The sequence below is a fragment of the Oncorhynchus mykiss genome, chromosome 12 (assembly GCF_057628025.1).
Source record: "Oncorhynchus mykiss isolate SJ-2025 chromosome 12, ASM5762802v1, whole genome shotgun sequence".
Taxonomy (NCBI): Eukaryota; Metazoa; Chordata; class Actinopteri; order Salmoniformes; family Salmonidae; genus Oncorhynchus; species Oncorhynchus mykiss.
The window spans coordinates 83860437-83888004 of record NC_143033.1 but is presented as its reverse complement, the minus strand read 5'-3'; the positions used below and the strand labels follow the sequence as shown (position 1 = coordinate 83888004).

Below are 27568 nucleotides of genomic sequence, written 5' to 3'. Positions count from 1 at the left end.
CATGATGGCGTCTATTTTGTGGAGTGCACCAGTCCCTTCTGCAGCAAAGCACCCCCACAACAGTGCTTCACGGTTGGGATGGTGTCTTCGGCTTGCAAGCCTTCCCTTTTTTCCTCCAAACATAACGATGGTCATTATGGCCAAACAGTTCTATTTTTGTTTCATCAGACCAGAGGACATTTCTCTAAAAAGTACAATCTTTGTCCCCATGTGCAGTTGCAAACCGTAGTCTGGCCTTTTTTATGGCGGTTTTGGAGCAGTGGCATCTTCCTTGCTGAGCAGCCTTTCAGGTTATGTTATGTTACTGTGGATATAGATACTTTTGTACCTGTTTCCTCCAGCATCCTCACAAGGTCCTTTGCTGTTGTTCAGGGATTGATTTGCACTTTTCGCACCAAAGTACGTTATTCTCTAGGAGACATAACGCGTCTCCCTCCTGAGCAGTATGACGGCTGTGTGGTCCCATGGAGTTTATACTTGCATACTATTGTTTGTACAGATTAACGTGGTACCTTCAGGCGTTTGGAAATTTCTCCCAAGGATGAACCAGACTCTGATGTACCAACATAACTGTAGTGGAGGGACTAGGGCTCTTATGTACCAACATAACTGTAGTGGAGGGACCAGAGCTCTGATGTACCAACAGTACTGTAGTGGAGAGACCAGGGCTCTGATGTACCAACAGTACTGTAGAGAAGGGACCAGGGCTCTGATGTACCAACATAACTGTAGTGGAGGGACCAGGGCTCTGATGTACCAACAGTACTGTAGTAAAGGTACCAGGGCTCTGATGTACCAACATAACTGTAGTAGAGGGACCAGGGCTCTGATGTACCAACAGTACTGTAGAGGAGGGACCAGGGCTCTGATGTACCAACATAACTGTAGTAGAGGGACCAGGGCTCTGATGTACCAACAGTATTGTAGAGAAGGGACCAGGGCTCTGATGTACCAACATAACTGTAGTGAAGGGACCAGGGCCCCAATGTACCAACAGTACTGTAGAGAAGGGACCAGGGCTCTGATGTACCAACAGTACTGTAGTGGAGGGACCAGGGCTCTGATGTACCATCAGTACTGTAATGTAGGGACCAGGGCTCTGATGTACCAACAGTACTGTAGTGGAGGGACCAGGGCTCTGATGTACCAACAGTACTGTAGAGAAGTGACCAGGGCTCTGATGTACCAACAGTACTGTAGTGGCGGGATCAGGGCTCTGATGTACCAACAGTACTGTAGCGAAAGGACCAGGGCTCTGATGTACCAACAGTACTGTATTGAAGGGACCGGGGCTCTGATGTACCAACAGTACTGTAGTGGAGGGACCAGAGCTCTGATGTACCAACTTAACTATAGTGGAGGGACCAGGGCTCTGATGTACCAACATAACTGTAGTAGAGGGACCAGGGCTCTGATGTACCAAGAGTACTGTAGTGAAGGGACCAGGGCTCTGATGTACCAACATAACTGTAGTGAATGGACCAGGGCTCCAATTTACCAACAGTACTGTCGAGAAGGGACCAGGGCTCTGATGTACCAACAGTACTGTAGTGGAGGGATCAGGGCTCTTATGTACCAACAGTAATGTAGAGAAGGGACCAGGGCTCTGATATACCAACAGTACTGTAGAGAAGGGACCAGGGCTCTGATGTGCCAACAGTACTGTAGTGGAGGAACCAGGGCTCTGATGTACCAACAGTACTGTAGAGAAGGGACCAGGGCTCTGATATACCAACAGTACTGTAGAGAAGGGACCAGGGCTCTGATGTACCAACAGTACTGTAGTGGAGGAACCAGGGCTCCGATGTACCAACAGTACTGTAGATCAGGGACCAGGGCTCCGATGTACCAACAGTACTGTAGAGAAGGGACCAGGGCTCTGATGTACCAACATAACTGTAGAGAAGGGACCAGGGCTCTGATGTACCAACAGTACTGTAGAGAAGAGACCAGGGCTCTGATGTACCAACAGTAATGTAGAGAAGGGACCAGGGCTCTGATATACCAACAGTACTGTAGAGAAGGGACCAGGGCTCTGATGTGCCAACAGTACTGTAGTGGAGGAACCAGGGCTCTGATGTACCAACAGTACTGTAGAGAAGGGACCAGGGCTCTGATATACCAACAGTACTGTAGAGAAGGGACCAGGGCTCTGATGTACCAACAGTACTGTAGTGGAGGAACCAGGGCTCCGATGTACCAACAGTACTGTAGATCAGGGACCAGGGCTCCGATGTACCAACAGTACTGTAGAGAAGGGACCAGGGCTCTGATGTACCAACATAACTGTAGAGAAGGGACCAGGGCTCTGATGTACCAACAGTACTGTAGAGAAGAGACCAGGGCTCTGATGTACCAACAGTACTGTAGAGAATGGACCAGGGCTCTGATGTACCAACAGTACTGTAGTGGAGGGACCAGGGCTCTGATGTACCAACAGTACTGTAGAGAAGGGACCAGAGCTCTGATGTACCAACAGTACTGTAGTGGAGGAACCAGGGCTCTGATGTACCAACAGTACTGTAGAGAAGGGACCAGGGCTCTGATGTACCAACAGTACTGTAGTGGAGGGACCAGGGCTCTGATGTACCAACATAACTGTAGTGGAGGGACCAGGGCTCTGATGTACCAACAGTACTGTATAGAGAAGGGACCAGGGCTCCTATGTACCAACAGTACTGTAGAGAAGGGACCAGGGCTCTGATGTACCAACAGTACTGTAGAGAAGGGACCAGGGCTCCGATGTACCAACAGTACTGTAGAGAAGGGACCAGGGCTCCGATGTACCAACAGTACTGTAGAGAAGGGACCAGGGCTCCGATGTACCAACAGTACTGTAGAGAAGGGACCAGGCTCCGATGTACCAACAGTACTGTAGAGAATGGACCAGGGCTCTGATGTACCAACAGTACTGTAGAGAATGGACCAGGGCTCCGATGTACCAACAGTACTGTAGATCAGGGACCAGGGCTCCGATGTACCAACAGTACTGTAGAGAAGGGACCAGGGCTCTGATGTACCAACAGTACTGTAGAGGAGGGACCAGGGCTCTGGTGTACCAACAGTACTGTAAAGAAGGGACCAGGGCTCTGATGTACCAACAGTACTGTAGTGGAGGGACCAGGGCTCCGATGTACCAACAGTACTGTAGAGAAGGGACCAGGGCTCTGATGTACCAACAGTACTGTAGAGGAGGGACCAGGGCTCTGATGTACCAACAGTACTGTAAAGAAGGGACCAGGGCTCTGATGTACCAACAGTACTGTAGTGGAGGGACCAGGGCTCTGATGTACCAACAGTACTGTAGAGAAGGGACCAGGGCTCTGATGTACCAACAGTACTGTAGAGAAGGGACCAGGGCTCTTATGTACCAACAGTACTGTAGAGAAGGGACCAGGGCTCTGATGTACCAACAGTACTGTAGAGAAGAGACCAGGGCTCTGATGTACCAACATTACTGTATTGGAGGGACCAGGGCTCTGATGTACCAACAGTACTGTAGAGAAGGGACCAGGGCTCTGATGTACCAACAGTACTGTAGAGAAGGGACCAGGGCTCTGATGTACCAACATAATTGTACTGAAGGGACCAGGGAATTCAAGTCTTCCTGTTTTATCTCCAACAACTAACTTAGCTTCAAAGATAATCTTGAGCTGAATGCAAAGAGTCCAAATTAATACTCTTCTTGAAGCTATCATATAAAGCCCTCAAACCATTAAGTCATGGTTTGATTAAGTCATTTAGATATTAGAAGGACATGAGATTTTGTCTTGATGATAATCCGTGGTCTCTGTGTAAATGCATTTTTTCTTGTTAAAGAAGTTTAACTCTTTCCATCGACTAGAAAATGACCACCTCTACCTGAACTTTCTCTTAATCTATTTTCCAATTTCACAGTGACTGGTGATACCTCAATATTGTATTATAAATCATGCTATATAGGCTTAATCTTTTATGGGTATCAAACATTCACTAACACAAGCACACAAATATAAGTGTATGTACTGTGTGTAAGGTAACTCATTATTCATTTAACTGCTTTGTTACATCTTTCCCCTCACGGCTGCCCCACGCCATTCTGTTCTTAATGTATCCTGAAAGGTACACTCTTAGAGAAAAGGGTTCCAAAAGGGTTCTTTGGCTGTCCCCTTAGGAGAACCCTTTTTGGTTCCATGGAGAACCCTTTCTGGTTACACATAAACCCTTTTGGGTTCCATTTAGAACCCTCTGTGGAAAGGGTCCTACATGGAACCCAAAATGGTTCCTCAAAGGATTCTTCTACGGGGACAGCCGCAGAGTCATTTTAGGCTCTAGATAGCATATTTTTTTTCTCAGAATGTACAAGCCCTTTGATGTTACATGGTCTGATTGATTGAGTCATGTAGGCTGCGTTTAGACAGGCAATTTAGCTATTTTTTTCACTAATTGGTCTTTTGACCAATCCGGTCAGCTCGGAAAAAGATCTGATGTTAAAATATTTGATGTGATTTATGAGAAAACCAGTTGTCACGTCCTGACCTTAGTTCCTTTTGTATGTTTCTATTTTAGGTTGGTCAGGGCGTGAGTTGGGGTGGGCATTCAATGTTTTTGTTCTATGTTTGGTATTTCTATGTGTTTGGCCCGGTATGGTTCCCAATCAGAGGCAGCTGTCAATTGTTGTCTCTGATTGAGAACCATACTTAGGTAGCCTGTTTTCCCACTCTTGTTTGTGGGTGGTTGTTTTCGCAGCTGTATAGACCTGTTTCTTTATCTGGATTGTATTCTCAGTAAATATTGTAGTTGTAGTAAGTTGAAGAAACCCACAGTGTCTTTACTCTAAATGCAAATCATCAGTGAGAGCCATCCATCTGGGGCTTCTCAGTGACAGAGGCAGGGGTGTGAGTGACTTTCTTCAATAGGATCCACAAGATTCCTGTCTCTGATGATTCCTGGAGATGTTCCTGGGGAACTTACCCACGATGCAGCCCTTATCCTTGGCCAATTCCCAGAACAGCGGAGGAGCCTCGTGAAGAAACCCAGATTTTGTGTGATTTATTTATATATACTTTTTTGTCTACATTCTTTTTTGTCCCTCCCTCTTCTTCGTGTGCCATGTCGAGGTGCCTGGGAGAGCAGCTTCAGTGCCATCAGCTTCATTGTGTACTTTACATGAAAAGAGAGTGAGATGCCTCCCCTGCGGTGGATTAATGATTTATTGCACAGCCTTCTTGCTCTTCTCATCTCACTTGTAAGGGGGGGGGGGAGAGAGTTTAACAAGCACACTTGTTTTCACCCAGCCCTCAGATAGTCCCCATTTAGAGCAATGAGAAATGTGCCATGGTGCCACTCTGTGCAGCTGTGACCCAGTTCATAGACTCTCACCAGCACAGTGCCAGTGAGGAGGACACCAGATCCAGAGTGGGCACACACATTTGATTTGCTGGGGCATACACACCATCCCCCTACACGGGCACTGCCACAGCGTTCTATAGCGCCAACCTTCTAATGACAGACAAAGGCAAAAACGGCATTTGTTGACTTCTGATGTGGCCATCATATCTTATGAAAAAAATTGTGAACTTAGTTATTTTTTATTTCTTAGCTTGTCAAGAGACTTGCTGTATGTAACAGCAGTTAATTCTGTATAAGACTAGTCATGGCATCCATTTTAGCAGAGGACCTACAACCTGGCAGAAGAACACTGCATTTTAGAGAAAGACTGTATTCATGGTATCTGTGCCCAGGTACTCCAAGTCGGAGAAAGGAAGCGACTGCACCTTATGAAACCGAACACCCCATTGGGATTCTCACTAGCTGACAAGATTTAGCACTTAAAATACTGCATATTGATTTCATACCAAGTTTAAGGGACTAGGGCAACCCAATTTCACATTTTGAAAGGAACATCAAATAAAATGAGCTTATTAAATATAAAAAATACTTTCAAAAGTTTTAAATAGATTATAACAGTAAGAGAGATGAACAGGGCAACATAGCACCTTGCTGCCATGTCTGTGAACTCATATCTACCTTGTTAAAATGATAACAATTAAGTCCATATTTTCCCTTTGAAAGTTTGAGATCTTGAAGTTGAATGCAGTCTTGACCATTCACTCTGTTCTATCTTGTCTCATCCTGTCCTCAACTTAAACTATTCTGAATAATAGTTGCTAGTGAAATATTGAAAATGATGTCCTTACCAGCATCTGATAACCATCCATTCTAATCCTTTAGTGTGATTAGATCCAAATTCAATTAGTTTCAAATGAACCCCCCTCTCTTCCTTTTTACTTTTCTGGCTAATTATCTTTCATTCATTGTGGGAACATCGTATCTTTCATCAGTAGTTTAGAGTCTCCATTATTAGAGCCTTAGAAACAGCTGGCCATGGGGTTGGTTTACTATGGGCCTTCTGCATTTAAACTGGGGGATAACTTTACTGACTCTGGCACAGGTTGATTCTGTGTCAATACACTATTACACTTGTGTGGATGGACTTCAGTCACAACCGTGTTGGAGCCAAAACCTCTCAGCATTTTATGGTTTAACCAATGGTGCAATACAGTGCTCTCTACATGCCAAATTAATTCCTAGATCTATTTTTAGCTTCTTTAAAAAATCCTTTCCTACAGTAGCAATACAGTGATCTCCCTCATCTCTATATGAACTATGACCACACCATTCAACAGATTCAACAGTGCATTGGATATAGGAACAGCTTGTGTGTAGAGCTCAGTCATCCATGGGGACAGAGTTGTTGATGCACCTGTCAGTTCTGTGTCCTGTGCCTGGAGCTGTCTGAGTGGAGATACATGCCCTTATTAAGACTCATGTACAATCACTGCGTCTGGCTGATGGACCTTTGTGTTTTGATGTCATTTTTTCATTCCATACAACACAGGACTCCCCCTTGATGATCTTTTTCATATGACATTGATTTATAAGGAGGTTATTACAACTGACAATGATGGATAATGCTCCTGTATTTATGATAATTATATTGAGATTAAACATGTTTCAGATATTTAAAAAGTCAAAAACGATTAAAAAGTAAAAGAAGTGAAAGAAAGACCTGTTGCTATGGTTCCTTGATCAGTCATTTATTTGAAAGTAAACATTTGAAGAATGTGAGGTTTACTCTCAGGATATTTCCTCTTTACCCAGACACCATTTTCTTCTATTTTGTCTTGCCTGTAGGTGACAGCCTTCCAACAACTTCCATATAGCATAGCCAGCAAAACCTATCCAACAACATATCGTTTGTAAACACATTGCAACTACATGAAAATTACTGTCATGTGAAAACACAGTTTGTCACGCAGTTCAAGTTTTGCAATCAGAAAATATCTAGCTCTCGAAAGGACTCACAGGTTTCAAACAGGCTGTGTGATTGAAGGCTGTCAGAGCTTCAATTACTAGTGCAGATAAATGTAGAAACAGTGACATGGGAGCAAAGAAAAGACTGAAGTGGACAAGCCAAGACAGGCTTCAGTGAGCCTGTCAATGAACCACATACTTCAAGAGAAAGCTTGAAAGTTTCCTGGGCTGAAAAACCTTCCCCTAGAATGGCATGGTCTTAGTGCCTAATTGGGCTGATTAAAGGAACTCCTAAGCTGGCACTTTTGATTAAGTGGAGTGATGGGGGTGATAAAGCCTGCCTGTCAGGCGGGCCAGGCCTATTAGATGGACAGAATGAAGGGGAGTTCACATTTTCCTCCATCACAGGGAGAAAAAGAAATGAACACATCAATCGTTATGAAATCATTATGGGCAGTAGTGTCACGCCCTGGCCTTAGTTATCTTTGTTTTCTTTATTATTTTGGTTAGGTCAGGGTGTGACATGGGGGATTTATGTGTTTTGCCTGGTCTAGGGGTTTTGTATATTTATGGGGTGTTTACTAGTCTAGGTGTTTATGTAAGTCTATGGTTGCCTAGATTGGTTCTCAATTAGAGGCAGGTATTTATCCTTGTCTCTGGTTGGGAACCATTTTTAGGCAGCCATGTTCTTTGGGTATTTTGTGGGTGATTGTTTCCTGTGTCTGTTTGTGCCACATGGGACTGTTTCGTTGCCAGTTCCCTTTGTTATTTTGTATTTGTGTTCATTTTTCCCTATTAAAACATGGACACCTACCAAGCTGCGTATTGGTCCGATCCTTGTTTCACCTCTTCAGAGGAAGGAGGAAATCTGCCATGACATGTAGCCATCAAATGTACAGTTACATCTAAAAATATGAAGTCACATCTACAAATGTACATCTACAGTATCTACAAATATGAAGTCACTTCTACAGTATCTACAAATATAAAGTCACATCAACAGTATCTACATGTACAAATATAAAGTCACATCAACAGTATCTACATCTCCAAATATAAAGTCACATCTACATATATATAACGCTCGTCGAAATGGGTAGACCAAGGCGCAGTGTGATTTGGGTTCATAATTTAAATGTGAACCAGCAACAAAATAAAAACAAACGAACAGCCTTGTAGGGCTCAAAAGCAACAATACAAAAACAAGATCCCACAAACAGGTGGGAAAAGGCTACCTAAATATGATCCCCAATCAGAGACAACGATAGACAGCTGCCTCTGATCAGGAACCATACCAGGCCAACATAGAAATACAAAAACTAGACTACACAGAAATAAACTAGAACACCCCCCAGTCACACCCTGACCTACTCCACAATAGAAAATAAAGGCTTTCTATGGTCAGGACGTGACAATATACAAATATAAAGTCACATCTACTTCACCAAATATAAAGTTACATCTACATATATAAAGTCACATCTACATCTTGTTAAGGATTTCTTCTGTCGAAAGAGGACCAAAATGCAGCGTGGTTATTTATAAACATCTTTAATAAAGATGAAAATGAACAATATACAAAAACAATAAACGTGAAAAACCGAAACAGCCCTATCTGGTGCAAACAAACAGAGACAGGAACAATCACCCACCAAACACTCAAAGAATATGGCTGCCTAAATATGGTTCCCAATCAAAGACGATAAACACCTGCCTCCGATTGAGAACCACTCTAGGCAACCATAGACTTACCTAGACTACTTCACTAAACCACAATCCCATAACCTACAAAAAAACCCTAGACAAAACACACCACATAAATACCCATGTCACACCCTGGCCTGACCAAAATAATAAAGAAAACACAAAATACTAAGGCTAGGGCGTGACAGTACCCCCCCCCCCCCCCCCAAAGGTGCGGCCTCCCGGCCGCACACCTAAACCCATAGGGGAGGGTCTGGGTGGGCGTCTGACCACGGTGGCGGCTCTGGCGCGGGACGTGGACCCCACTCCAACAGTCTTAGTCCTCTTACTCCGCGTCCTTAGATTGGCGACCCTCGCCGCCGACCTTGGCCTACTAACCTTAACCAAGGGCCCCACTGGACTGAGGGACAGCTCGGGACTGAGGGGTAGCTCGGGCAGGTTGATGGCTCTGGCAGATCCTGGCTGACTGGCGGCTCTGGCAGATCCTGGCTGACTGGCGGCTCTGGCAGATCCTGGCTGACTGGCGGATCCTGGCTGGCTGGCACCAACCGCCCTGGCTGGATCTTTACCCTAGCCCGGCAGATGTGAGGAGCTGAGATGTAGCGTACCGGGCTAAGCACGCGTACTGGGGACACCGTGCGTTCCACCGCATAACACGGTACCTGACCAGTACCACGCCCGCCACGGTTAGCACTGCTAGGCGCACTGTAGCACTGAGCTGAAACAGGACGTGCAAGGCTAGAGAGTTGCACAGGAGGCCTGGTGCGTGAGGCTGGCACAATCTTCACCAGCCGACTAGCACGCACCTCAGGACGAGTATGGAGAGCTGACCCAGGTGCCATCAAATCCCTGACACGCTCCGTCGGGCGAATTCCGTGCCTCATGCACCAACACAGCAACTCCCTCATAACGCACTCCTCCAATTTCCTCATTAACTACTTCACAGTCTCTGCTTCGCTCACCTCCAACACCGGCTCTGGTTTCCTCCTTACAATAAACAGGGGGAGTTGGCTCAGGTCTGACTCCTGACTCTGCCACACTCTCCCTGTGCCCCCCCAATACATTTTTGGGGCTCTCTCGGCCTTCCATCCGCACCGCCGTGCTCTCTCCTCATACCAGCGCCTCTCCGCTTTCGCTGCCTCCAGCTCTTCTTTGGGGCGGCGATATTCTCCTGGCTGAGCCCAGGGTCCTTTACCATCCAATTCGTCCTCCCATGTCCATTCCTCTTTGCACAGCTCCTGCTGCCTCTGCCTGTCACCACACCACTTGGTCCTGTTGTGGTGGGTGATTCTGTTACGGTTTTCTTCCGTCGAAAGAGAGGAGGACCAAAATGCAGCGTGGTTATTCATAAACATCTTTAATGAAAGTGAAACGTGAAAAACCAAAACAGCCCTATCTGGTGCAACAGAGACAGGAACAATCACCCACCAAACACTCAAAGAATATGGCTGCCTAAATATGGTTCCCAATCAGAGACAACGATAAACACCTGCCTCTGATTGAGAACCACTCTAGGCAACCATAGACTTACCTAGACTACTTCACTAAACCACAATCCCATAACCTACAAAAAAACCCTAGACAAAACACACCACATAACTACCCATGTCACACCCTGGCCTGACCAAAATAATAAAGAAAACACAAAATTCTAAGGCCAGGGCCATCTCCAAATATAAAGTTGCATCTACAGTACAGTATGTATGTAGCCTGCTGTATCTGTTTCTCTATGAGCTTCTAGGAACTGACAAACCACATGTCATTCCTGAGCTGATGCTAGAAGGTATCATTCATATAATATGCATAATCTAACAGCTCTCTAGTACATCTTGTTTTGGTCAACTCTTCACTATTCGCCGTATTTTCCTCAAGTCTTATGATTTGAGAATAATCTTCTTTAAACCAACGTTTTTCACGGCACAATACAGCACTTGTAGTTGGCAGATAGCATACCAATTTCTTTGAAAGATATTGAAACAAAAGTATGATTCAATTTAAAAACAATAACAAGAAAAGGAGAGGAAAGGCTTCTATGAGATCCTGAGGGCATGTGCCATAATTAAATTTGGATGCCACAAAAACAGTTTGTTACTTGGCTCTATTCCAATGACTTACTGTATGTGTATGTGTGCTGTGTACTCTGACTTTGTCAGTGTGTCCCTGCACCCCTGCTGGGTCCGCCTGGTCCCTGTAGGCCAGAGCCTGCATGATCTTCTGGCCATCTTGATAGGACATTCTACGTTGCCAGCACACAGCAGGGCACACACAGACACACACACACTAAACACAAGGGGCAGGTTTCTCTTGAAGGGCAGGGATGAAACTGAGCCTGTCAGTATAATTTAGGAACAGCAGTCTCTGAAAGAAATTGGGTAGTTAGAAACTTGGCATTGACAGGTTGGGGTGGGATGAAGATTTGACATGTGTGGAGATAGTCACATTGAGGCTGTGGGTCTAAGGTATCTCTCACACCTGGTTGAATTGGTCATTTCAGATCAGATTTACCCTGAAAAATGTGCCTGCTAGTTTCTACACATTTTGTAGTGTGGAACTAATGCAGGCAAGTTGGGTAAAAATAACTTGCGAATGACCTCTGATCTGATCAGGACTTCAATTCAAATCAAATCAAACTCAGCAAATGGTATGTGTGAAAGCCACATTAGACCAGAGAGGATGTGCTCTCTCTCTCTCTCCTTCCCTACTATTCATCTCATCCACTGTCTGTCTTAAGTAGCACTTTGAAAACTCCGCCAGATGCATTTTGCAAAAGCTACTTAATAATGCCTTGTGATCTGAGGGAGAGGGAGGAAAAGAGAGGAAGAGAGAGAGAGAATGGGGTATAAGAATAGCTGGTAGTTCAGGATTAACAGATAACTACTCTTTCATATGAACCACGTCATGACAAGACGCCCATTACGTGAATCATTGAAGTTACAAAGATCTGTTTTGCTACTGCCGCAGACATTGGGAAAAAAACTGTCAGTTAAAAATCCAGAGCCCAAGAACAATTTATTGAGAAGATGTGAAAGGGTATGGCCACTATGGAAACAGGCCTATTCCTAGTCATACTACTGGAGCTGCTTGGTTAAAGCTGTACAACCCTCTAAACTATCCTACTTCAACACCTCCTTACAATAACCATTGGCATTTCAATCAGTTAACTTCCTTTTCTTCAATTCACTGAAAATCGCGTGTCTTATGAAATTCCCTTTGGCCCTATTTTTTATAAAAACGTTAATTTGGAGAGAAAAAATCTTTACCTTCCTGGTTGCCTATAGCCTCACTCGTCACTTATCACTACACCATTAATTATTCATATACAAATGCAGTGTCTTTTGTAAGGTTTTGATGTGTACATAAAATCTAAGGAACTGCCAGGGCTAGTCATGGTTACTGTCGCTCCAAGTGCTAAGGTAATTTGAGATGTATACGGTTTCATGCATGTTAAACTGTGTGCAAATTCCCACAGAGATTCTCTTTCCACCAGGCATTGGTTTCCTCTCAGTCCTGGTCCAGCGACAGTTTGTGATGTAATTCCAAAGCTGTGACATTTACGTCCAAATGGTAATTGATTCAGAGGAAGCTGTTGGTATGCAGCTACAATTTAACAACCCATCTCAGGGGGTGTCAAGCTGTGGGAAGGAGAAACAGGAAATGAGTTGTACTGGATGTTTACCGAATGCCAATTTGAGACTGCCCACGTTCCACACCACAGAGAGGGCAGCCAAGCCCGGGCAACTGTGTAAGAGGAGATTGGAACAGATTTCTTGTTCTCCACGTTCTGCTTAGCAGCTTTCCTTACTCTACAAACATCCAGGCCCAGCACAACCCTGGTAGTGAGACAACCCTGGTAGTGAGACAACCCTGGTAGTGAGACAACCCTGGTAGTGAGGCTACTATTGATTGGGGCCTGCAGGAATAAAAGGAACCTAGTGCATGCTATCCAAGCTCTGTGCTGTGTTTACTGGTGCGGCATAGTCTCCACCACTGCAAAGCCAAGCCGCCACAACAGGGACAGACAAGCAATAGTAATCCTCCAACTTCCACAGACGCTGTCAAGCTTTTCCCAAGGAAAGTCTGGCATCAATCTCAGTACAAACCACCCAGGATTCCAAAAAATGCTGAAAGAGTCCTTCACAATTACTTCTCAACAGTATTGACCATGGTCATTTATAAAGCTGATATCGTAAAGACGAATGCAGTAATGACGGGCATTAAACATGACCCTTGGCGATCATCAGCAGTGGTCATTTTGTGCTATTGTCCTCATTACACTTCTCTATAACAGCTGTGTATACCAATGTGCTTATAGCTACTCATTTATCACAAACCACATTAAGCGACAATTAAGGAAACATAATGTTATCACGGCAGAAGAAAATTGTATATCTGTTCTCTTAATGTTGTTCAGAATGATAAAAAGAGAACACTCATAATGGTCCTGTAGACATTTTCACTGTGTTTGTGTGTCTGTAGCCTACTTGTGCTGGAGGTAATGGACTGCCAGTCTCAGTTAGCGAAGGACCAGGTTAGTGTACAATTGTCTTTCCCTACAGTGGTTGAGTTATTAAAACGGTGTTTTCCTCCATACAACATCCAATCTTAGCTGCCATGATGCCTTCCCAGAAATGCATGTTTGTTCATCCAAAAGCAACTGTGACACAGTGCTGCCTGTCCTCTGTTCCCCCACCCTCCCCTATTACTGTCTGGGGGGTTGTTTCTGTTTTACTAGTGCTTTTTACACTCACACATTTTGTTTCCTTTCAGTATGTTTTGCTGCACTGAGGTTCCACAATGTGTGCAGATAAACTCTTATAATGTGTTTTACCATTACAGATTTATTTTTTTTTACCTCAAAGGTCGACATGTCCACATCCAATATGTCCACCTCGATTGTGCAATGATGTTGTTATGTCTCCATTAACTGTGTCCTGGACTTATCGTGATGTTCAATACCCAAATAGTGAACTACATCACACAGTGTCACGTCAAGTAAGTAACAAATCAGTCCACATGGAAGTTTAACCGACCCTTCTACTATGCCCTTCCTCTGAATCACAGAGCACTGACGTGTTGGAGGGAGATAAGGTTTTGCTGGCGTTAACCGCTAACAGCACACCACACAGACAGCCACTCCTTTCATGGTCTGAGCGTGCCAGCAGCAGCAGCAGTTGCCTCAGTCAGTGCTGGCTGTGCAGCTTTGCTGGGGCAGATAAAGCGAAAGAGGGAGAGAGAGGCAGTGCTGCTACAGCTTTGCTCTAATTTTCCCCAGACTGGCTGCTGTTCCTCTTTACTCTGTCTCTCTCTGATAGCATGGTGTGGTGGAACAGACACAGGCCAGAACCGCCTCCTCCTCCTCCTCCTCCTCTCTCTAACCAGAACACTTTCCCTCCATCCCTCCATGCTCACTTTCTCTCCACATGCCACATGGGTCTTAACTTTCTTTGACACATCCCACTGAACCATGTTGTGGTTCTTTACTATGTGTCGGTGCATTTCCCGAAAAATGGCATGAAAGCAACCATATAGATACGGCAAAAGTGTTTGAAGTCAGTAACAACTATGCCCTTCTGGCTTCACTCTGAAATTGGAGATAAGTAGTAGGCCACACAGAAGCTGCCTAGTATGCCCCAAATGGCTAACTTTGATAACATCAGCGCTGATAACATCGGCTAATTTCCCCATGCCTATCTGCTCTTGAGAGGAGATCGCTTGGGCCTGTCAAAATGAGGGAGATAGGGTGCCATTACATATGTTCTCATTAAATTGAAATGTGTATTGGTAGTTTGAAGTGGGTTTACTTCTACATCTCAGAGGACATTCGTGTAGATTTAGCATAACCTTTTCAGACTCAATGATTTTGTGACTTTGGAATACATGGGTGTGGGCTGATGGTACTTCTAGGAATTCAAATCTTATAAAATCTTATACAAATGCCTTAAACAATTCATTTTTGAAATAGTATTTGCTTTTTTGATTAAACAGTTTTTGACAGTTCCATTAACTCAAACGTACCCAAACATTTCAACATTACACACTACTCTGTTTTGCATAAGAACTGGAGCAGACATTTTGGTCATGCTCTGAGCTGAAGCCCAAAAAGAGGTCCACATACAGTCCCTGATTGAAAGAGCAGGTTTTTAGACACACATCAAACAGATGTTGTACAGTAGGTGGGGCATATTCATGATGTCATAACAATGACACCTCATTATTGTCACTTAGTCTTCTGTTTGGAGAAAATATAACATTAGACAGTATTGTTTCCAATTAGTTGTTGTTTCAAGATGTTGCTCATTCCACTTAATTGAGAGAAAACAAAAGAGCAGAATTCCCAGGTGGAACCCTAATGATTTCATTCTTCTGAGGAATAGTCTCATTATTCCTGAGCCAATGTCGACCCAGTCGTTACCTGTCAATGCTTTTTGCTGAGGCTAGCTTTCTCCACACTAAGCTGTTAAACATTAATGGACAATCCTTCTTCCCTTTGTGCTCGATATGACATCTGATGTGTCATTTTGACTGACAGAGAGTCGGGGGGCTAATTTGCAAATGCTGCCATCCATAGCATCCAGTGAAGAAACACATTTATCAAAAGCCCTGTGCCCTTTTCTTGTCTCCTTGTCATATTAGCTTCTGAACACTGTCAGGGCAGCGTGGAGTTTATGGATTTCATTTCAAAGGCCTCGCTGTTTTCAACATGCAACTCAACGTGGTGACAAGGTTAAAAAAGGCTACCTCATTCAACCATGGGCCACAAAGTAACTTACTGTGCTTGGAGAGTAACAGTAGCTCATCATAGCCTTATACTCATACTGTAATATGGGGCAAACACAACTGAAAGTACACAAACCTGTCAAATGAAAACTGAGGGTGGAAGTACATCAAATATGTAGAGTTGTCTGAAACGATAAGGATTGTTAGATTTAGATTGCACAAGGTCTCCCAGGAACCTCCACTGAACTAGGGGCTGAAGTCAATTATGTAGGCCATTGTTCTTTTTCAGTCTCCACTGCCTCATCCAAAATTACATGGAGGTTGAACATGATGCAGTGCCTTTCATTGAAAATTAGGCTACTGCGGTTTCAGGAGCCTCCTATAAGTAAGTGTGTTAGCTTTAATGCAGCCTTTTCACTGAATATTAACCAACTGCTTTCCGTTGTAATGTATGTGGTCTCTCTTTCCAAAGAGCCACATTCCAGATTAGATATCAATGTCTTAGGAAATATAGCCACTTTTCTGAACACCAGAATAGAACATTCCAATAGCGTGGAGACAAACTCTGCTATCATGACATGTTAAACTGTGTATTAGCATCATATTGTGGCATGTTATTGTATTACCTAAAGCAGATCATTCCCAATCTCTCGCATAATAGGCCATAATAAAAGCCAACTATATAGAAGCACCAACAATTGCAACATGCTGCTGTTACATGGTATGAGTGAACGCAGCATTGTACAGTAAAGCGAAGATTTACACCACCAACGTCGCACTCTGAAAGGGAAAACTCTAATGCAGTTCTAGAATGGTCCAGATTACTGAGTGCAGCCTGTAGGCATGACCGAGAGCACTGCTGTCAGGGGCCGATTTCTAATTAACTGAGGTACCTGTATTGGTGACGTAGACGCGCTCATGTGGAGGGGGGAGTCGGGTCGGAGCAGAACGGGGTCTCACGCGGAGCTGAGGTACTTTGGTTCAGTCTGTGGCAGAGTCGAGACACTCAGTTTCCTGACACCATCAACGGGTAAGTGTTTTTCTGTTTCGTTGCTGTGTGATTTTGGTTGTCTTGTTTGTACAAAAGTTTCGTTAGATTCGTCTTCTTCTCTCCATGAATAAAGCTGGAGGAAAGTAAACCTCACACAATAAAAGAGGGGGGAACTACCAACACTGAATATGTTAGGCTATTTCTCTGTAAAATGAGTTAAGACTTTTTACTTGTCTGCGTTATAACTTTGAAGTGGACATTCAAAAATAGAAAGCATAGCACGAAGAACTACTCAGGGATATATCCGCATAGCGTCCGCGCTGGGTTGCGCTGTCCATGGTGCTGAAACAGTTCGTGCGTCTGCGAGGGAACGTTTGTTTGACTGAGCAGAATTGTTTTACGCGCGTTCATTTGCGTCTGTTAAGTTGGCATTGATACGCAATTCATAAAATTAGATTTAATTTGGTGCAGATGGTTATGTTATTTTTCTTATGCAAAATGTTTGGTCCTTTTTTTTCTTTTACCAAAGTATTTTTTTACAGTTGGAATTTACTGAATCCTGTCTTTCTCTCCTTCTTTCTCTACAGAAAACAATCAACGTTCAACTGTGCAAGATTTAGAGCTTTGCTAATAAATACATACTTATGGTAGATGGCATTGTCTAAGACAGCCGGAGGGGATTCTTCAGCCCATTTCTCAAGCTGAATCCAAATGACAGTTCCTCCACCCAAAAGTCCCCCAATGACCACAGAACTCCACTTATAGTCGGAGGATGCTGCACAATGTGTGACACGGTCGTCCGACTGCAATTGATTGGTGCAAGAAGCATCCTTCCCTCAACCAGAGCATGACACTCTCGGCAGTGGACAGTTGGAAAAGGGCTTCGGAAATGAACCCCTGTGGACAGCCACAAGACTGGGTCAGTGGCAGGAGCACGGCTAGGTAAAGAAGCAGAGGTCTTCGTGTGAGGAGAGAAAGCATACAACTAAAAAAAGTGGGGGGCAAAGGATCGCATCAGCAAAGACATACAACCTCAAATCATGGGGATACAGCATCTTCTGCTTCTTTTGATTTACTTGGACCCGCTGAATGTACTGTGCGCGGCTACAGCCAACAAGAAGAAAAACGCTCCAAAGCGGAATCAGAAGATGAAGGAGGTGAACGGCACGGAGGCGCCTACTGCGGTTCCGCGGCGAAACACTCAGGTCCAGGCACCTTCGATCGCTACCCATGACACCTGCCTGGGCTACTATGACGTGAGCGGAGCGTACGATAAAGTGTTCGAGTGCAACAATACCGAGCACCGCTACTGTTGTGGAAGTTGTTTCCTGCGCTATTGCTGTGCAGAAAAAGGGAAACGCATAGAACAGAAAACCTGCACAAATTATAACACCCCAGATTGGATCAAAACGCAGCCTCCCTCCCCGGCACCAACAGGTGACACTTACGACCCTGACTTGGATCAGACTAACACAACGGTATACATCACCTGTGGTGTCATAGCTTTTATCATCCTCATCGGAGTTTCTGCAAAAGTTGCCTACGACAAAGCAACCAAGCCCCCTCAGGAAATGAATGTCCATAGGTAAGTCACCCTCACATTCAGGTTAAGAAATAGTCATTTATTATGGGGGCCACTTTTTTCCTGTGTGTGTGTGTGTGTGTGTGTGTTAGTGTGTGTGTGTGTGTGTTTGTGTGTGTGTGTGTGTGTGTGTGTGTGTGTGTGTGTGTGTGTGTGTGTGTGTACATGATTGTGTGTGCAATCACTGTTAAGAAACACCAGCTTCATTTTTCACAGACATGAAAGGTCTGCTGATGACAGTAAAAATGTGTACACTGGGTATAGAAAGCTAAATTAGATTTGTGAATAGACTAAATCACGAGCACTTCATCCCAATGGTGCATAGAAATCTGACCATCACAGGTGTGCAGCTATATGCTCAACTTTTGAATAGGGACGAAGCCATAATTCACAATGATGATCAATTTCATTCCTCTCTGGAAAATAGTGTTACATCACCTGCAAGCCATTATGCAAAGGCCAACTGATGATTACAATCAACTCCTTTTCAAGTACCTCTCTTATGCAGATATACACAACCCCCAACTGACAGTCAACTCGATTCACCACTACCACCACCACTACTATTACCACAACCACCACCACTACTACTACCACAACCACCACCACTACTACTACCACAACCACCACCACTACTACTACCACAACCACCACCACTACTACTACCACAACCACCACCACTACTACTACCACAACCACCACCATACATTGGAACATTAAATGCCTCTTGTCAACTAAAGTATTGTTCCGTTTTCATCAGCAGCACAAACAAACCTCCATGATGCAGGTGTGGAATTGAATGGCTCTGTCAAAGAAAAGGCATCACATTCATGGTCACGGTATAACATTCAGACTAGGAGCAAGGTTGGGTTGCTTCTCTGCTAACAACCCAGAGGACATACTGTACAGATGTCACTCTCCCTTCTTTTGATTGGCTTTGTATCTTACGGGATAATGACCCATGGATGGACTGCTGTTGGGAAAGTATAATCAATGTCTCAATGTATTCATTATATTATGTCCCTATGAATGCATACTGTACCAACAATCCTTATAATCGTGCACTCTGCAGTCCTACAATTTCCAAGTATTTGGATAGGTGCTGAAAATAACAAATTGCCTCCGCAATTATTGAAGCTGGTGATTTTTTCCATGACACATTAGAAGCCTTGACTATATTGTTAAGCACTTCCTAGAGCTAGGAGAGTAACTAATGTACTGTAGTCTGAATTGAAAGACAGTTAACCTTCTGAAGTGGAGGAGTATGTTAGGGATTTTGTGCTCTGACATCAACCCGCCATGATGAATTTAGCAGATTAAGCCAGCAGCTATCTCATTCACTCACAGTGTTGTATGTGAGTAGTATACCTATGCCTTGCAAGAAAAGCTATAACAAGACAGTACCGAAAGAGATGGTTTGGGTGGAGAAACCACATGTGGTTAGCCAATCATTGTGGTTGTCTAATGGTGGTCTGGTGTATATTAGCCCATAGCAAAGGGGGTTGTCTACCTGTTCAGCCAAAGCTAAGATCTTGATGAAAGCCCATGTGAGGCTAATTGTGCCTTGCTAGGACTGGCTTCTGTACCCTCGTTACCTGCTGGCTCCATAAAATCAAGGCAGTGAGTGGAATTCAGATTGATTGTTCTCAGACTCCATGCAGCATTAATTTGTACCCATTCTTAAGCAAGCACCTCCCATGGCATCAACCCTAGATAGAACATGTATGTTTCTCCACTAGAGATAATTTGTACCACAAGCCTAGTGGATATAGTGGCTGGTCTAGCAGACTGGAAGAACTTTGTCTGGAGTTAAATGCAGCTTGAACTGTAGCGGTGGCCAGATGTTCAGTATGGGGTAAGCTCCAAGGATGACACTGTCATCTTCTCATGACAGGGATCTACAACCATAGATCTGTCTCTCTTCCACAACATCCATTAACCTCGGCACCTGTTTTCTGCATCAATACCTCAGCTGTTAGATGAGTCCCACTCACACTGTTGTTAGAAGTCCATACTTCAGCCTGTCAAATGTCATTGACTCCGAGCTGAACAATGCATATCAAAGCATTAGAAAGGAAACCTTTTTGTTCCCCTCAGTTTATTAAACGTCTGGTGGATGGTTCTGTTGACAAAATATAGACACGAGAACAAGGCTTGGATAAGTGCCCCCCATTCATTTTTCCTTTCGAAAATTCATGGTTATGTCTACAACCTCAATAGCTATTGATTTAATAGTCACACCAAAAGATGGTGTCAAGTACAGGTCTTTGGTTTAAGAGATAATGCTCTCAGACACATTTTTCTGCTCATAGAGTGACATTCAAATATAGAATCCTTAAATGCAAGCCAAGCCATTACCTTGACAGTTTCAACGATGACAGTACAAGTAGAAATATGATACCAATATCTGTCTGTCTCTAGTGTATTCCTACAGTTCTAGTCAAAGCTATTTCATGCAACCTACCAAACGACTCACTTTGATCCCACTAAAGACTATTAGACTTCTGAGGCTGTGGCAGTACCCCCATCTCAGTACTTGGAACTGAGGAGACTGTGAGGATTTCTGGCCCCTTAATGCTCTCCTATCCTAGCCATGGGGCGTACTTTCAAATGGAGATGCTTACTGCCACCACCACATCAGTATGACTGATGGTGAGAGAGATGAGACAGATGCTGCCCAATTCAGATTTTTTTCTTTACTTTTTGGTCTTTTGACCAATCAGATCAGCTCAAAAAATATATAGTGTTAAAATATCTCATGTGACTGGACAAAAGACCAATTAGTGTAAAATCAGAATTGGGCTGCCTGTGTAAATGCAGCCAGAGTAGGGATGACTAAACGAGGTGACATTGCATAGTGGACATTCAATAGCTTTTTAATGATTTATTTCCAACAATCATTTGGCACATTTGGTAACAATGATCTCTGCCGGGGGGAAAAAATGACTTCTGTGGCTGGCTTGAGACATCCATGCTGATAACCCTGTCTAGAAAGTAGTATTGGAACATGGGATTAACTATATACTAGGCAATGGTTTAAATGTATTTAGCCCTGTGAAGTGACTCAGAGTTTTATCTCAGTGACTGGGGATGGATTGTGAGGGGAATGCTAAGGCATTGGCAGACCTTTGTTGTTTCTTCTGTGACCTTCACGGAGGCACAATAAATGTCGAGTGAAAGCCAAAGCCAGGGATTTGAGTGGTCTATATTGATCACTTTCTCGAAAGCAAACCTGGATGCAATTTAAGATGGATCTGTTGCAAAAAAGTATCTACTCTCAGATTGAGTACATATTAGGTTTTGTTATGCCAGTGAGAGTCAGTTCCAATACATTCAAAAGGGATTTCTAAATTGACCTGCATGCAGTGAGATTGAATATGTCATTTTTGAGTGATTTTACCATAATATTGGGCAGAGAAAGCAGATTGGGTGAGGTAGGTGAGATAGTATGACTTTGCAATGTCTCTTGTATAACTTTAATGCATGTAAAGCACACCTCCATGGATGTATTTCTTCTCCAGTCTCTGCTTTTACTCCATTAGTGGTTAACATGTCAGTGATATCCTTCTCTCTGCTCACATTGGGAATATTAATTTCTTTGGTGTTCCTGACAACTAATCTCTCATGGACAGACTACATATACCTGTTACATCACCTGCAAGCCATTATGCAAAGGCCAACTGATGATTACAATCAACTCCTTTTCAAGTACCTCTCTTATGCAGATATACACAACCCCCAACTGACAGTCAACTCGATTCACCACTACCACCACCACTACTATTACCACAACCACCACCACTACTACTACCACAACCACCACCACTACTACTACCACAACCACCACCACTACTACTACCACAACCACCACCACTACTACTACCACAACCACCACCACTACTACTACCACAACCACCACCATACATTGGAACATTAAATGCCTCTTGTCAACTAAAGTATTGTTCCGTTTTCATCAGCAGCACAAACAAACCTCCATGATGCAGGTGTGGAATTGAATGGCTCTGTCAAAGAAAAGGCATCACATTCATGGTCACGGTATAACATTCAGACTAGGAGCAAGGTTGGGTTGCTTCTCTGCTAACAACCCAGAGGACATACTGTACAGATGTCACTCTCCCTTCTTTTGATTGGCTTTGTATCTTACGGGATAATGACCCATGGATGGACTGCTGTTGGGAAAGTATAATCAATGTCTCAATGTATTCATTATATTATGTCCCTATGAATGCATACTGTACCAACAATCCTTATAATCGTGCACTCTGCAGTCCTACAATTTCCAAGTATTTGGATAGGTGCTGAAAATAACAAATTGCCTCCGCAATTATTGAAGCTGGTGATTTTTTCCATGACACATTAGAAGCCTTGACTATATTGTTAAGCACTTCCTAGAGCTAGGAGAGTAACTAATGTACTGTAGTCTGAATTGAAAGACAGTTAACCTTCTGAAGTGGAGGAGTATGTTAGGGATTTTGTGCTCTGACATCAACCCGCCATGATGAATTTAGCAGATTAAGCCAGCAGCTATCTCATTCACTCACAGTGTTGTATGTGAGTAGTATACCTATGCCTTGCAAGAAAAGCTATAACAAGACAGTACCGAAAGAGATGGTTTGGGTGGAGAAACCACATGTGGTTAGCCAATCATTGTGGTTGTCTAATGGTGGTCTGGTGTATATTAGCCCATAGCAAAGGGGGTTGTCTACCTGTTCAGCCAAAGCTAAGATCTTGATGAAAGCCCATGTGAGGCTAATTGTGCCTTGCTAGGACTGGCTTCTGTACCCTCGTTACCTGCTGGCTCCATAAAATCAAGGCAGTGAGTGGAATTCAGATTGATTGTTCTCAGACTCCATGCAGCATTAATTTGTACCCATTCTTAAGCAAGCACCTCCCATGGCATCAACCCTAGATAGAACATGTATGTTTCTCCACTAGAGATAATTTGTACCACAAGCCTAGTGGATATAGTGGCTGGTCTAGCAGACTGGAAGAACTTTGTCTGGAGTTAAATGCAGCTTGAACTGTAGCGGTGGCCAGATGTTCAGTATGGGGTAAGCTCCAAGGATGACACTGTCATCTTCTCATGACAGGGATCTACAACCATAGATCTGTCTCTCTTCCACAACATCCATTAACCTCGGCACCTGTTTTCTGCATCAATACCTCAGCTGTTAGATGAGTCCCACTCACACTGTTGTTAGAAGTCCATACTTCAGCCTGTCAAATGTCATTGACTCCGAGCTGAACAATGCATATCAAAGCATTAGAAAGGAAACCTTTTTGTTCCCCTCAGTTTATTAAACGTCTGGTGGATGGTTCTGTTGACAAAATATAGACACGAGAACAAGGCTTGGATAAGTGCCCCCCATTCATTTTTCCTTTCGAAAATTCATGGTTATGTCTACAACCTCAATAGCTATTGATTTAATAGTCACACCAAAAGATGGTGTCAAGTACAGGTCTTTGGTTTAAGAGATAATGCTCTCAGACACATTTTTCTGCTCATAGAGTGACATTCAAATATAGAATCCTTAAATGCAAGCCAAGCCATTACCTTGACAGTTTCAACGATGACAGTACAAGTAGAAATATGATACCAATATCTGTCTGTCTCTAGTGTATTCCTACAGTTCTAGTCAAAGCTATTTCATGCAACCTACCAAACGACTCACTTTGATCCCACTAAAGACTATTAGACTTCTGAGGCTGTGGCAGTACCCCCATCTCAGTACTTGGAACTGAGGAGACTGTGAGGATTTCTGGCCCCTTAATGCTCTCCTATCCTAGCCATGGGGCGTACTTTCAAATGGAGATGCTTACTGCCACCACCACATCAGTATGACTGATGGTGAGAGAGATGAGACAGATGCTGCCCAATTCAGATTTTTTTCTTTACTTTTTGGTCTTTTGACCAATCAGATCAGCTCAAAAAATATATAGTGTTAAAATATCTCATGTGACTGGACAAAAGACCAATTAGTGTAAAATCAGAATTGGGCTGCCTGTGTAAATGCAGCCAGAGTAGGGATGACTAAACGAGGTGACATTGCATAGTGGACATTCAATAGCTTTTTAATGATTTATTTCCAACAATCATTTGGCACATTTGGTAACAATGATCTCTGCCGGGGGGAAAAAATGACTTCTGTGGCTGGCTTGAGACATCCATGCTGATAACCCTGTCTAGAAAGTAGTATTGGAACATGGGATTAACTATATACTAGGCAATGGTTTAAATGTATTTAGCCCTGTGAAGTGACTCAGAGTTTTATCTCAGTGACTGGGGATGGATTGTGAGGGGAATGCTAAGGCATTGGCAGACCTTTGTTGTTTCTTCTGTGACCTTCACGGAGGCACAATAAATGTCGAGTGAAAGCCAAAGCCAGGGATTTGAGTGGTCTATATTGATCACTTTCTCGAAAGCAAACCTGGATGCAATTTAAGATGGATCTGTTGCAAAAAAGTATCTACTCTCAGATTGAGTACATATTAGGTTTTGTTATGCCAGTGAGAGTCAGTTCCAATACATTCAAAAGGGATTTCTAAATTGACCTGCATGCAGTGAGATTGAATATGTCATTTTTGAGTGATTTTACCATAATATTGGGCAGAGAAAGCAGATTGGGTGAGGTAGGTGAGATAGTATGACTTTGCAATGTCTCTTGTATAACTTTAATGCATGTAAAGCACACCTCCATGGATGTATTTCTTCTCCAGTCTCTGCTTTTACTCCATTAGTGGTTAACATGTCAGTGATATCCTTCTCTCTGCTCACATTGGGAATATTAATTTCTTTGGTGTTCCTGACAACTAATCTCTCATGGACAGACTACATATACCTAATTGGTACTGGTACTGGTCCTCCAGCATCTGACCAAATTACAAGAGTTTTTAGTTCTGCGTTAAACCGAAATTACTGACAACCTGATAGGCAGGGTCAATGCTGCAATACTTTTATAACATATTAATTCAGCCATGAATCATGGCTTGACAAATATTTTGTGGAGTTCAGGATCCAAGAGGAGTACAAATTCACATTGGTTTCCATTTTTTTCTCCCCAATGCTTTTGAACCTATTTTAATTGGTAAATGGCCCGGTGCAGCAAAGAAAGACCTAGCGAAGCTGCAGTTGACTCAAAACAAAGCAGCACGCCTTGCCCTTGACTGTACACACAGAACTAACATCAACAGCATGCATGAGTCTGTCATGGTTGAGGGTTGAGGAGAAATGTGTTACTTCTCTTCTAGTCTTTTTAAGAAATGTGTGTGTGTTGAAAATGCCTAACCACTTGTATAATCTATATGCATACACTTCAATGAGACATACTGTACATACTCCACCAGATACGTCACTATGGGTTTCTTCACAGGACCCAAACCAAAGACAGATTTAATGCATCGCTCAGTTACTGTATGTTTAGAGCCGTGTCATTGTGGAATGCTCTGCCACAAGACGTTACTCAGGAAAAAAGTAAGTTTAGCTTTAAAAAACGGAAGAAAAAAAAAGTATGTTGTATCACATCATCTCTCCTATTTCTAAAGATGTAATGTATTGTATATAAGACTATGAATGTGTATATGTGAATACTATGAATATATATGAATACTATGAATAATATGAATATGTAAATACTATTTTTGTTGTCTCTTGGTCTCTTTCAAATATATAACTCTTATTTTATGTGCATTTTTTATTTTTTATTTAATGTAATATCTTGTGTTTTTCTTGTCTATAACTGTTCTGTACTTTGTCATGTATTTGTACATTGTATGTGAACCCCAAGAAGAGTAGCTGCTGCATGTGCAGTAGCTAATGGGATCCTAATAAACTAAACTAATCCGTTTAGAATGCAGATGATAGACTTGTTGAACATCTACACCACATGCTCATAATAATTAAATCTCTGTCTCAGTCTGAAATAATTGCAAACATGTCGCCATATCTGTAAACACATTCTAGGCTTCCTTATCTCTTTTGACAATGTAGAAATGTGTTAAAATAGAAAGAAAGAGAGAAAAAAATCTAATTTCACTGCGGAGGCAAGTCCCTCTGATAACCAACAAGACTGAACCACATCCTCTGTCATGTGCTGCAAGTGCAGTGTAAATGGAATTACAATTTATTTTCACTTCTCTTCTTTACAGTATTTACTTCACTCCCTCGATGGATGATGGGTGTATCATTTGAAGATTATTTTATACGTTCCCATTTCTTGAAGATGTTTTTTCCCTTCCCATACATAGGAATGTACTGGTGCTATTGAAACATGATTTACCTAAGAGATTTTGTAGGAGAGGAAACTGTGACAGGTCTAGACTTTGGGGTTTTCAAACACAATATTTTTAAAAAGCACCTCTATTCCTCCACTGTGTGGGACTGGTTGAACGTGTTCCTGCCATACAAGACACAAAGTAGTCAACTGGGGCGATGAAAACCAGGTCGCCTCAGTCTGTGAAAAGGATATGGTTAAAGTGTGCCCATCCTAGAAGGGAAAGGCTATTAATATATAGCTCCCAAAGTCACAGAGAGTTATGGAAAGAAGTTGACTCAGGTCGACTTTGACACAGTTACATTACCCTTTCAGCTCTTTGAAGAAACCAATATGTCCACCATCCTCACCACTATGCTTCAATGGGGACCAATGTTGAAAATGGTGATAGCAAGATGCTTTGTGTGAAAAATTGGTAACTTGGTAGGAGTTAGATTCCCATTTGAACCTTAGTAGTGGGGGCGTATAGCTCTAGCAGAACGTTCTTCAAGGAACATTGATGAATGGCTTTAGCTGTCTTTCCTTGGCCTGAAGGGAAAGGCACATCTGTACTCAGTGTGGCTCAGTAGTGAAACCTGGCCTATCGGCCACGTTGGGTGTAATTACACTTCACACTGTACCTGGTTTTGGAGTTCCACCAACACAATTGAAGCTGTATGTAACTAAATAAATTAAGTAGACCTTCTGGGGATGTTGATAATAATGGTTGTCGGTCATTGAAAACAGGAAATTATTTCGGTTTCTGTTTGTATAGTCTGACAACTATTAAATTACATCTGTGTTTTTACATTTCTTTCGCAGAGCCCTTGCAGACATTTTGAGGCAACAAGGACTAAATAAGGAGAATGAAAATATTGCAGCATTGGAGGGTTCACCCAAAGACATGGACACACCTCTCCGAACGTCCAAGAACCATTACACCCCAGTTCACACCATGCTAGCAAACCACGGTGGGTACCTGCACTGTTTTTACTTCACATATCCAAG

General features: G+C 43.1%; 1 protein-coding gene across 2 annotated transcripts in view; it reads left to right on the top strand.

The window, feature by feature from the left end:
- Positions 1 to 16424: 16424 nt before the first annotated feature.
- The window catches only part of LOC110538570 (protein shisa-6), a 75582-nt gene continuing 64438 nt past the window's right edge, over positions 16425 to 27568 (top strand). The window contains exons 1-3 of one of the 2 annotated variants that reach the window (XM_021625465.3): positions 16425 to 16747; positions 17296 to 18293; positions 27383 to 27531. In XM_021625465.3, the coding sequence (XP_021481140.1) occupies positions 17749 to 18293; positions 27383 to 27531 (694 nt within the window). In that variant the 5' untranslated portion in view covers positions 16425 to 16747; positions 17296 to 17748. The remainder of the gene's footprint in view (positions 16748 to 17295; positions 18294 to 27382; positions 27532 to 27568) is intronic. The other variant, XM_090193735.1, reaches the window with a different exon arrangement.